This window comes from Hyperolius riggenbachi, chromosome 12 (assembly GCF_040937935.1).
Source record: "Hyperolius riggenbachi isolate aHypRig1 chromosome 12, aHypRig1.pri, whole genome shotgun sequence".
NCBI classification, from domain to species: domain Eukaryota; kingdom Metazoa; phylum Chordata; class Amphibia; order Anura; family Hyperoliidae; genus Hyperolius; species Hyperolius riggenbachi.
Window position 1 is genome coordinate 178,797,476 of NC_090657.1, and position 12,310 is coordinate 178,809,785.

The 12,310-nt window shown below is 41.6% G+C and overlaps 1 protein-coding gene across 6 annotated transcripts in view; it reads right to left on the reverse strand.

The window, feature by feature from the left end:
• The window catches only part of RAD21L1 (RAD21 cohesin complex component like 1), a 117,257-nt gene that overhangs the window by 36,323 nt on the left and 68,624 nt on the right, over positions 1-12,310 (reverse strand). For all 6 annotated transcript variants that reach the window (XM_068263509.1, XM_068263508.1, XM_068263506.1 and 3 more), the window contains exons 4-5: positions 10,053-10,152; positions 247-350 (exon numbers count right to left, since the gene is read on the reverse strand). In XM_068263509.1, coding sequence (XP_068119610.1) covers positions 247-350; positions 10,053-10,152 — 204 coding nt within the window. The remainder of the gene's footprint in view (positions 1-246; positions 351-10,052; positions 10,153-12,310) is intronic.

Below are 12,310 nucleotides of genomic sequence, written 5' to 3' on the forward strand. Positions count from 1 at the left end.
ATCGGACATGTTGGAAATATGTTTAGAGTCGATCTATCTGAATAATCAAATAAAATTATCTAATCAAAGAAAAAAAGAAAAAATTGTACCATGTGTGGACACTATAAAAGAGTGCCTTTTGTGCAGACAACATCCCCCTCCTCCCCCCCAAACAAAATTTAAAAAAAATCTAGAATTCATCTTAATATGAAGGGATGAGGGAATAGGAATTGTGTAGTTTATAACATTATTTAATTAAGTTCTCACCGAAGCTGTCATGAAGCACCATTTGTCCCCCATAATCCTCTTTCATTAGAATGTCTTCTGGTCGGCTCTGGTGCAGGATGAAATGATCAACTTCATCAATCTCACTGTCAAAAAAAACAAATAAACGCGTTACTGAATGCAGAACAAAAAATATGACCATAGCATAGCTCCCAACTGTCCCTCTTTTGGAGGGACAGTCCCGCTTTGGGAGTCCTGTCCATCTTTCCCCTCCTCATTGATCCCTCTTTCAGGACTTTGTCCCTCTTTCTATGTAAATATATATATTTCGCTACTAAAAAAAAGTGTTTAATTGACTCTAAACTTTATCCCTATTCTTTAAATTGATATATTACTAATTTTAAAATGTTCATATGAAGGAAAATGAACCAGGATAGAAAGGACCAGTGTGGTTTGAATTATAAAACAAAATTTTACTTATGAAATCTTTATGGTATGCGTGACTAGGGGTGTGATTAGGGCTGTGGCAGGGGTATAGCTTAAGTGTCCCTCTTTCTCATTTCAAAAAGTTGAGAGGTATGCCATTGACTGAAGCCGTACAGCTCTCTGAGGTATGAAGCAGCATACTGTTTGTCCTTCTGTGGATTTTCAGTGGTAACATAATGTGAAGTTTCACCAAAAATAACAAAAGAGGAAGTTAAAATCAAGACAGAAAAAAACAAACAAAAAATCCAACAAACAAACTAAAAGACTGGCAAGATGTTTAGGACAATTAACATTTTCCAAAACACATGGGCTCTTATGCAAGCCACTCCCCCTCCCCCCCCTCCATTTCCTGTAAGGACGGTTCCTATCCCGCTCCCACAACCTTTTCTTTACTAAATCACGCTCTTGTTTATTAGGTGCATATATAAAGGTGGAAAAGCTAGAGTAACTTATAAGACTGTTATCCGGCCTAAAGAGGAGGGAGGGCTTGGTGTCCCGGACATAAGGTCCTATTACAAGGACATAGCATTAAACAGAATACTTGATGGCAAACATAATACGAAGCAGAAGGGATGAGTAGCTGTGGAAAAGATCTCATCGGGAAGAGACTTGGCAGGGGCTCCCTGGCTCCCTTCTGATGCTAGTGCTTTATCACAACAGACACCGCCATGGGTCTACCACAAACTTAGGCAATGGGACATTATTCAGAAGAAGGTTGACTGGATGCCATTTGCCTAACCTTTGACTCCTGTCGAGGTGTATCCCTTATTCTTCCCAGGCCTGGAAAGAGGCTATTTGGGGATATGGAAAAGATCTAAGCTAATAACAATTGGCCACAAATTAAGGACTCTTGTAAAACGGAGAAGAATACTGGTCGTTCTCATTCGACTTCTGGAGACTAAAACAGCTGACCCACTGGGGAAGTCAGCTGGGAACATTAAGAGCGATTGACCATATGGGGAACTGGGAAAAAAATATTTGTTCAGGGCACCAAGCCTTATATGATCCCAGGCATTTATCAGATGATAATCGAGCATGAGTGCCAGGGAAAACTGCTTTTCTTGAGGGAGTGTGAAAGGGAGCTGGGCACTCCTTTCACCAGAGCCCAGTTGATGAAAATTAGAGACTTACTCACTCCATTTCGATAAGCACGCCTATCCTATAAATTGCTAGTAAGGTGGTACCGCACGCCAGAATACTTAAGCAATATTTATGATACTCATCCCTCAGATTGCTTGAGAGGTTGCTCTGAGAAAAGATCTTTAATCCATCTCTTTTGGCATTGTCCTGAGAGAAGACCATTAGCTGTCATTAAGTGGGTTACTGGGGTAGAGGTTCAGGAGGATCCATGTCATGTTCTATTACATATGACTTCTTTATCTGTCAAAAATACAAGAACAAGACTATCCCCCATATGTTAAATGCAGGTAAAAGCCTTATACCGGCCAGGTGGAGGGATCCCTCACCTTCTACTGTTCGTGATTGGATAACACGGCTCATCAGGTTGAGTAGTCCATCCTATTGGTTAGAGACCAGATCAACAAATTCAGAGCTATATGGTACCCTTGGATAGAGTTTTTATGCCCAGATAACTATAAGAATTTCATGGCGGATGAGACCTTTCCTAGATCAATGCTTGTTGAACCTGAAGAAAATAGTCTAGATGCGGCGGGTATAAATTGTGATGCAACCTGTCCTATCATTCTGATTGACACAAGGCCATATCTTGTTATGCGAGGCAGGCAGGTAGTAGCTTGTTGTTGTTGTTAAAGGACACGATTGTAATATTGGTTTCAATGTTATTACATATTAAAATTGTTAGAGTAAAAATAAGATGAATGCGATTGTGCCTTGAGATATAAGAACTATAGGCAATGCCTTTTTTGACACATGTGCGGTAAATTGCCTTCTCATACACGTTATGTCATAGGACTTTTTGGATGATTCATCCACTTTTTCTTGCTAAAGGTCTGTACTGCTTTCGTTTTTGGAAAATAAAAATAAAAACTACATAAAAAAAAAAAAATCCACTTTTTCCTTGAAGTTTTCTCCTAGACAATTTTTCATCTTCTGTTTAACTACTTCCCAACCACAGGGTTTTCCCCTTAAAAACCAGAGTCATTTTCACATGACACTCCTCCCATTACTTTGTTACTTATCACACTGAAAGGAGATATATATATATATATATATATATATATATATATATATATATATTTACAAAAAATGTATTTTATATACATTTTAATTTGTTGACAACCGCTTCACACCAATTGGTGAGAACGCGGCGGCTCCTCCAGGACTGCCTAACGCCAATTGATGTAAAGTCCTGGGGGCGAGTTTTGCAGGAAATAGCATGCACATCTCCACTTGAATCAGTCTCCCAGCAGCAACCACCGTGAGGAGACTGTTAGACGTCGAAATCGTCGTCTATTTATATTGTACAGCGCTGCGATAGATATACAGAGTATATGTGTATATATATATATATATATATATATATATATATATATATATATATATATATATACATATATACATATATACACACACATACATACATACATACATGCATGCATGCATGCATGCATATATATATATATATATATATATATATATATATATATATATATACATACACACACACACACACACACACACACACAAACAGAAAGCTCTGTTGGTGGTCAGAAAAGTTTGGGCGAGGGGAGGAAATCAGTACTTGTGTGCTGAGTAGTGATGTCGCGATTATCCCTGTTCGCGAACTTCCGCGGAAGGTTCGGTTCGCGAAAAAGTTTGCGAACCACAATAGACTTCAATGGGGAGGCGAACTTCAAAATTTTGAAAAATTTCTACCGGCTGGAAAAATGATAGAAAACATGTTTCAAGGGTACTAATACCTGGAGGAACACATGATTGAGTGAAATACACATCAAAAGTTCCAGGCAAAAATCTAGATTTCACATAAACCCACTATTTTAAGGTCACAGATCTCATTCAATGTTCAATTACAGGCCTACACTGCTTTACAACATCAGGCAGTGTACCCCTCTCTCCCGCCTCCCGGAGGGAGGGGGGTCTCATCTTCCAGGGAATTGTAGGCTTTTAAAAGCCAGCTTATATACCTTGGCCGGGAATTGAATCCAGGTCTTAGCCGGGAATTGAACCCAGGTCTGAGTGCTTGGTAGTCAGCTCTCTTAACCGCTATACCACCACCAACACTACATACTGAAGGCAGCCTAGCATGTACCATTATGATATATCCTAGAGAAAAATGAGCTTGCTTAAAGGTTTGTAGGCTTTTAAAAGCCAGCTTACATACCTTGGTCGGGAATTGAACCCAGGTCTTGGCCAGGAATTGAACCCAGGCCTGAGTGCTTGGTAGTGAGCTCTCTTAACCGCTATACCACAACCAACACTACATACTGAAGGCAGCCTAGCATGTACCATTATGATATATCATAGAGAAAAATGCGCTTGTTTAAAGATTTGTAGGCTTTTAAAAGCCAGTTTACATACCTTGGCCGGGAATTGAACCCAGGTCTTGGCCAGGAATTGAACCCAGGTCTGAGTGCTTGGTAGTTAGCTCTCTTAACCGCTATACCACAACCAACACTACATACTGAAGGCAGCCTAGCATGTACCATTATGATATATCCTAGAGAAAAATTAGCTTGTTTAAAGATTTGTAGGCTTTTAAAAGCCAGCTTACATACCTTGGCCGGGAATTGAACCCAGGTCTTGGCCAGGAATTGAACCCAGGTCTGAGTGCTTGGTAGTCAGCTCTCTTAACCGCTATACCACAACCAACACTACATACTGAAGGCAGCCTAGCATGTACCATTATGATATATCCTAGAGAAAAATGAGCTTGCTTAAGGATGTGTAGTATGTCAAAAGCCAACTCACATTGGCCAGGAATAGAACACAGTCTCTGTGGCACAATTGGTTAGCGTGTTTGGCTGTTAACTAAAAGGTTGGTGGTTCAACACCACCCAGGCATGGCCTTGCCTTTTGTGTTCAACAGTTGTCAGAAGAGAACCCCAGATAGCCATGTAGATTTATCTCTCTCTCTATTAGGGTTGGTCACCGCTTTCCACGGAATTGTATTTTCTGCAATTTTGGGCGGAAATTGGTCATTCCATTCCGTTTGGTTGGAACGGAATTGCTTTTTCAATCCGGCAGAATTCCGAAATTGCCTGTACAATTCTGCTGGTATCCGTTGATGACATTGAAGGGAATTTTCAGCTTAAAACCATCAAGCCCTAGAAAGAGAGAGAGAGCAATCTCATTTTTCTCTTGGGTATATCACAATGGTACATGCTAGGCTGCCTTCAGTATGTAGTGTTGGTTGTGGTATAGCGGTTGAGAGAGCTAACTACCAAGCACTCAGACCTGGGTTTAATTCCTGGCCAAGACCTGGGTTCAATTCCCGGTCAAGGTATGTAAGCTGGCTTTTAAAAGCTTACAAATCTTTAAGCAAGCTAATTTTGCTCTAGGATACATCATAATGGTACATGCTAGGCTGCCTTCAGTATGTAGTGTTGGTTGTGGTATAGCGGTTAAGAGAGCTGACTACCAAGCACTCAGACCTGGGTTCAATTCCTGGCCAAGACCTGGGTTCAATTCCCGGCCAAGGTATGTAAGCTGGCTTTTAAAAGCCTACAAATCTTTAAGCAAGCGCATTTTTCTCTAGGATATATCATAATGGTACATGCTAGGCTGCCTTCAGTATGTAGTGTTGGTTGTGGTATAGCAGTTGAGAGAGCTAACTACCAAGCACTCAGACCTGGGTTCAATTCCTGGCCAAGACCTGGGTTCAATTCCCGGCCAAGATATGTAAGCTGGCTTTTAAAAGCTTACAAATCTTTAAGCAAGCTCATTTTTCTCTAGGATACATCATAATGGTACATGCTAGGCTGCCTTCAGTATGTAGTGTTGGTTGTGGTATAGCGGTTAAGAGAGCTGACTACCAAGCACTCAGACCTGGGTTCAATTCCCAGCCAAGACCTGGGTTCAATTCCCGGCCAAGGTATGTAAGCTGGCTTTTAAAAGCCTACAATTCCCTGGAAGATGGAATTCTCCCTAGCAGCGTCTGTCAGCAGCTGTCCCTTAACTAATTAGTGCAGGCAGACAAGTGAGCAAAACGGCACAAGGACCTTGCCTTTTATAAAGGGGGGTGGGGCTCCAGGAGTGAGTGCAGTCTGATTGGCAACAATGTGCCTGCTGACTGTGATGTAGAGGGTCAAAGTTCTGCTCAATAGTGCATTATGGGGCGAACCGAACTTCCGCAAAAGTTCGCCTTCCCTAGAAACCGTTAGCCGGCGAACCGTTCGCTACATCTCTAGTGCTGAGTTGTAGGTCCTGCAGCAAGCCCTTAAAGTGAACCTCCAGACTAAAAATCTACTCCGCAGCACTGAAAAGGCTTGGTGTTTCTTTAACCTTCCTCGCGGTAAGCCGCGCAGGAGGTTTTCTCAGGCCCTGCTGGGCCGATTTGAATAATTTTTTTTTGCTGAACGCAGCTAGCACTTTGCTAGCTGCGTCAGCACTTCGATCGCCGCTGCCCCGCGCTAGATCGCCGCTATCTGCGTCGCAACACAGCCCCCCCCCCCTAGACCCCTGCGCTGCCTGGCCTATCAGCGCCAGGCAGCGGCAAGGGGTGGATCGGGACTCCCTTAGACGTCACGACGTCCATGACGTCGGTGACGTCATCCCGCCCCGTCGCCATGGCGACGGGGGAAGCCCTCCAGGAAATCCCGTTCTTTGAACGGGATTTCTTGATTTCCTATGGCTGGGGGGATGCCGCTGAGCAGCGGCTATCATGTAGCGAGCCCTCAGCTCGCTACATGATATAAAAAATAAAAAAAAATAAAAAAAACGGCTGCGCTGCCCCCTGGCGGTTTTTAATATACCACCAGGAGGGTTAAAGGGAACCTAAACCGAGAGGGATATGGATATTTCCTTTTAAACAATACCAGTTGCCTGGCAGTCCTGCTGTTTGCTGCAGTAGTGGCTGAATCACAGACCTGAAAGAAGCATGCAGCTAATCCAGTCTGACTTCAGTCAGAGCACCTGATCTGCATGCTTGTTCAGGGACTGTGGCTGAAAGCATCAGAGACACAGGATCATAAGGAGAGCCAGGCAACTGGTAGTATTTTAAAAGGAGAAATACATATCCTTCTCAGTTTAGGTTCCCTTTAACAGTTTCACAGCATCAGTACTTTGTTTTATTACCCAAGCCTCATTTTTAGCTGCACAGAAACTAAGCTCCGCCCCATCAAAGAACTCTGCAAGGGCATTTTACCCCTGATGCTGTGCAAAGCATGATGGGATTTCTGATGTTGTTGTTCTCGTTGCCTAGCACGCTTAGTTGGGAGGGGTGATCAGGACACAGGATAGCTGGAAATGTGTCTCATGCTCCCTGTCACCTCCTTTCAACCAAAAAGATGGCTGCCCCCATGAAATCACAAACATTTGCTTGTTCTTTTAAAACAGGGTGAGTAAGAGATTATATTACCTATCCATTTTAATTAACATAACTAATTTAACTTAATAGCAGTATGTTTGTTTAGGCTGAAGTTCCTCGTTAAAGCTGCAGTGGCCTGAATTGTAAAAAATAGCCTGGTCACTAGGGGGGTGTAAGCCTATGGTCCTGAAGTGGTTAAAGGGAATAAAAAAATAATAATTCATATATATATATATATATATATATATATATATATATATATATATATATATATATATATATATATATATATATTTTAATATTAATAATAAGAATAAGAATAGGAATAATTATTATTATAATATAATATTTATATAGCGCCGACATATTACGCAGCGCTGTACAGTGTATATATATATATATACCCTCAAAGGAGCTCACAATCTAATCCCTACCATAATATATATATATATATATATATATATATTCTAATTTCAGCTTTATCGTTTTGAAATAAAATGTGATTTGATAGATAAAACCCACAAGTTTTATTTGCCCATTTGTCCCGGTTATTCCAGTGTTTAAATTGTGTTCCTAGTACAATGTATGGCTATATTAGTTTAATACTTTATCAATACTTACAAGCCTTTATTAGCAAAATTAACAGTAATATACCCTCATGATATACATATTAAAAAAGTCCATAAGTGACCTATTAATGTATTTTTTTTTTAATGGTGTCTTCTTTTATTTTTATTTTACAAGTGTTTTATTTTGGAAACTATAGGGTAGGGGTATAATGGTTTAAAAAATTAATAAAAATATATGTTATTCTAAATAGAAAAAAAAGTGTATGTGGGTGCATTTTTACTTTTTGGCCACAAGATGGTGCTACACTTAATTGCCAAGTATTGTAAACAGTACACCAGAACTATTGAGTGCAACTGTTTTGGTTTCACTTTGAATGAAATGCCAGTGCTGACTCCAGCTCTCCTTCATTACAGCCACTGTGATTGGGTTTGGGAACAAACTGCTCTCATTCACCGATCACTGAACGGCGGGATTCTGATGAAAACAAATGGCAGCGGTGTGGCGGTAAGAAACTGAGAAGTAAACAATCAAGTACGTATAAGGAACTTGCCTGTGAATACTGACGTTTGTGCCGAGAACCGGGTGGAATCCACCGCTTCTGGGTCTTGGTGCTTGTTCCCTGCTGATGCTGGAACACAGGCAGCACTTCCTGATAGGTGGAGGGCGCATTCTTAATACGCCCTCCGAAAAGGTAAACAATAGCTGACAGCTCTAGCGTCAGCTGACTGTGCGGCTGACACTTGGCAGGTGTATCCACTGGGATTGGATGTGCGGAATGTGGCCGGCCACTGATTGGATGAAAGTTGTATTTAAACACGCAGAGTGCTCCCAGTCATCGCCCGTGATAAGCATAGCTCTGGCTAGTTGTTGGGTGCGCACTCATATTACCTGATTAATCTAGAATTGACCTTGGCTTGTATTTGACCATTCTTGTCTGCTGTTACTAACCCTTGCTTGTTACCTGGCTTGCCTGCTGCCTGGACCGACCCTTGTTTGTTACCTGGACATTCTTGCTTGCTGCCTGGACCGACCATAGCTTGCTTCCTGGATACTCTTGCATGCTACCTGAACCAACTCTTGCCTGTTATTTGGATACTCTTGCACGCTAACCTTGCTTGAGCACCCTTGCTTGCTGCTAGGATCAACTACTGCCTGTTCCCTGAACTATCTGTCATTACTGGCAATCGACACTGAGGGCCTCATCCTCCTAAATCAACAGGTACTAGTCCTGTGTGATACTTATGAACTATTGAACTGTGTTATATTTGCCTCAGTGGGGTTCTGGTGCGTTATTGTACTCTCTACCTCAGTCTGTATGCCTTGCACGTTAAGACCTGGGGTAACCGTAGTCAGGAGACAAATTAAGTGTCCTGTTCCCGCGGGGGCTTGTCTATAGGGGAAGACCGTGGGCCGGGTTCAGAGCCATGGCACTAGATTGGGGCATAGAGACTGATCGGGGACATAACCTGTCAAGCCTTACAATACATATATATCTACGCCCGTGGTTGTTAAGTGAAGTTTCCAGGGGTGTAAATATACATACCAGCGGTGGGAAACTGGTTGAAATGACTTTTCTGCAGAGTATTTTCTTGCTTGCTGGTGGCTTAAAAGGCAGTTTGAACATATCAACTAGGAGAAAAAGTGAATTAAATAAGGGCCATGAACTCTAAAATGTCTCGTGCACAATCTTTCCACAATGTGGCAAAAGGCACAGAAAAAAAATCTGGAGGCAACACACGGCAAAAACATCACAAAACAGCACAGGCTGGCATACTGACAAGCATGCTGGGCCACCATGAGAGAAAGGAAAATGCTCCTCAGAAAGCAGGTGCAGACAGTTGGAAGCGCTTGATAACACAGGCCAAAATCAAGAGATGCCAACTAACCTCTCAGAGTTATGACATTAGTCTGAGTGTTGTAATTCAAGAGACAGATGGAGGTCACCAGCATCTACTAAACTGTAGAGGAGTATAAAGCTCCATTGGTCCAATGGATAGTAAGAAAAATATTAAAAAAAAACCATAAGTTAGAAAAGTAGAATAAAATGTACTTGCACTATATATCTAAGAATAGCTGTGAGACAGCAGCCAATGATGTGACGTATGAACAATGCAGTATAACATCACAATCAGTCATGACTACAATACATGAGAGCTAAACAATCCTCTCTATTTAGAGAAGTGGTCAGAGACCATATACAGTGTATTATGGCTGTCCATCCCATACGAGAGGCACTTAGGCGGTAGAGAAGGGAATGGGGGTGGGGGGAGCTTTAGTGGTATATTGATGATTCCAGTCACTTACAGAATAATTAGGAGGCACTTACTTTATGTCAGGTAGTGGCAAGTCAAAATCATGGAAATCTTCTGTAAGGGTGATGGCTTTGTAGGCGGCCTCCAGCTTGTCATCTGGAAGATCCAGTGCATCTAGAGATAAAGCAGATCCTGATTGCAAACATTGTGTCTGAGTTCGGAGCAGAGGGCACTTCAATAATTATTTGTCACATGGCAGCAATATGTTCTGCAGCAATTCATGGGCATAACTAGAAATCACTGGACTCCCCTGCAAAAAACAAAAACAACAAAAAAACAACAAAAAACAACTTTGGATGACACCCAACCCTCACTTTCTGCACAGGTAAACTGAGAACCAATGTTATTCAATTGGCTAGTGCACACTTGAATGTGTTTTCCCCATGCAGATAACAGACAGCAGTAAAGCACTGCAGGCATTTTCTCAATCAATTACATTAGCTTCTGTGCTAAAACATGCATGTTTTCACACATACAGACACACATAGGGCTTGATTCACTAAACTGTGAGAACCCATATAATGGGCTCGCTAGCGCAAAAAAGCTAGCGCGGCTGTGGTATAAGTTATCACGGTTTAGTGAATCAAGCCCATGATGTGCAGAAAATGCATACAGAAAACTGACAGAGTGTGCTCCCAGCCTCAGCTTATTACACTCACTCTGTCCATCTATGCATCTATCTCTGCAGACTTCTCCAGCATCATTACAGTACAGAGCACTTGGGGAGGGGTAGAGAGGTTGTGAGTTGGGCGTTGTACACTAGACCCTGCTGAACACTGAATAGGGACTGTCTGCAAAACTTTGCATCTGCTCAGCCACTGATAAATCATACAGTAATTAGAAAAAGGTTTCTGCTCTCTGCAAAATTGCTCTCTCTCCTGCCCTTAGTTGTCAGTCTCTCAGGACAGGGAAATAAACTTCTCCCCCATGGGGGCCCCTGCAGCTTCTGGGCCCCCTTATGGCTGCATCCCTTGCAGGGTCTATTGTTATGCCCCCAGTTATGCTAGTACTGTAGTTAGTCCATCACAAAGTTCCCAAAAGGTATAAATGAAAGGACGGAAGTAATAAAGCTTAAAGGACAATAAACTAATGACAAACATTTTTTTCTATCCTCCTCCTAAAAATGACTTACGATATTCCACAGTTTTATTTTATATTTAAATCTATTTTAAGTTTTTTTTTTATGTTTTATTGTTTTTGCTCAATGACACATTCATTGCCAGAGCCAGAGTATGCCAGAGCTAAAATCTATGAACTATCTCTTTCCTTCTCTCTTTTTCTCTCTTTCCTTCTCTCAGAAGCCCTTTTCTGCTAGGAGATTTTAAACTAGGATCTGGGGGGAGGCGGGAGGATAAAGTCTCAATATGTAGTCAAGATAAGGTAAAAAGACAGTGGGAGCCTAACATTATGGGGGGTGGAGAGGGGGGTGGGGACAGTGTAAAGATTAAGGAGGTTGGTAAAACTTCAAGTAGCCCATTTCGTGTAAACAAAATTGGTAAATGTGTTGGTAAAAATATAAAGTGCATGGTAACCAATGCTCGGAGCCTTGCAAATAAAATAGACGAACTAGAGTTCATTCTGAATGACAAAGGCTATGACATTGTGGGAATAACCGAGACATGGATGGATGAAAGCCATGACTGGATAGCTAATTTAAAAGGATACAATGTGTTTAGGAGGGATAGAACAGGGAAAAAAGGTGGTGGGGTTTGTCTCTTTGTTAAGAATTCTTTTACAGCTGTCCTCAACGATGAGATGGAGGAAGATTGCGAAGATGTGGAGTTCGTTTGGGTAAATATTCATGGTGGAAATAAAAGTTGCCAATTGCTTATTGGGGTATGCTACAGACCACCTCTTATTAATGAAGCTGCAGAACTGCGATTACTACAGCAGATTGAAAAAGCTGCAAGTAAAAATGAGGTCATAATTATGGGCGACTTCAACTTTCCAGACATTGACTGGGGTATTGAGGCTACCCATTCTGGTAAAAGCAGCAGATTTCTGGCAGCACTACAGGACAATTACTTGACTCAAATGGTAACTGAACCAACTAGGGGGAATGCGTTACTGGATCTGATCATTTCTAATAGACCAGATAATGTATCAAATGTGCAGGTTCAAGAACATTTGGGAAATAGTGATCACAACATGATAACGTTTGATCTGGTGACTGATAGGCCACGGGGCAGCAGGACCACTAAAACTATGAATTTTAGAAAAGCAAAGTTCAATCAAATTAGGCAGGCACTAAGTTTGGTGAACTGGGATAATG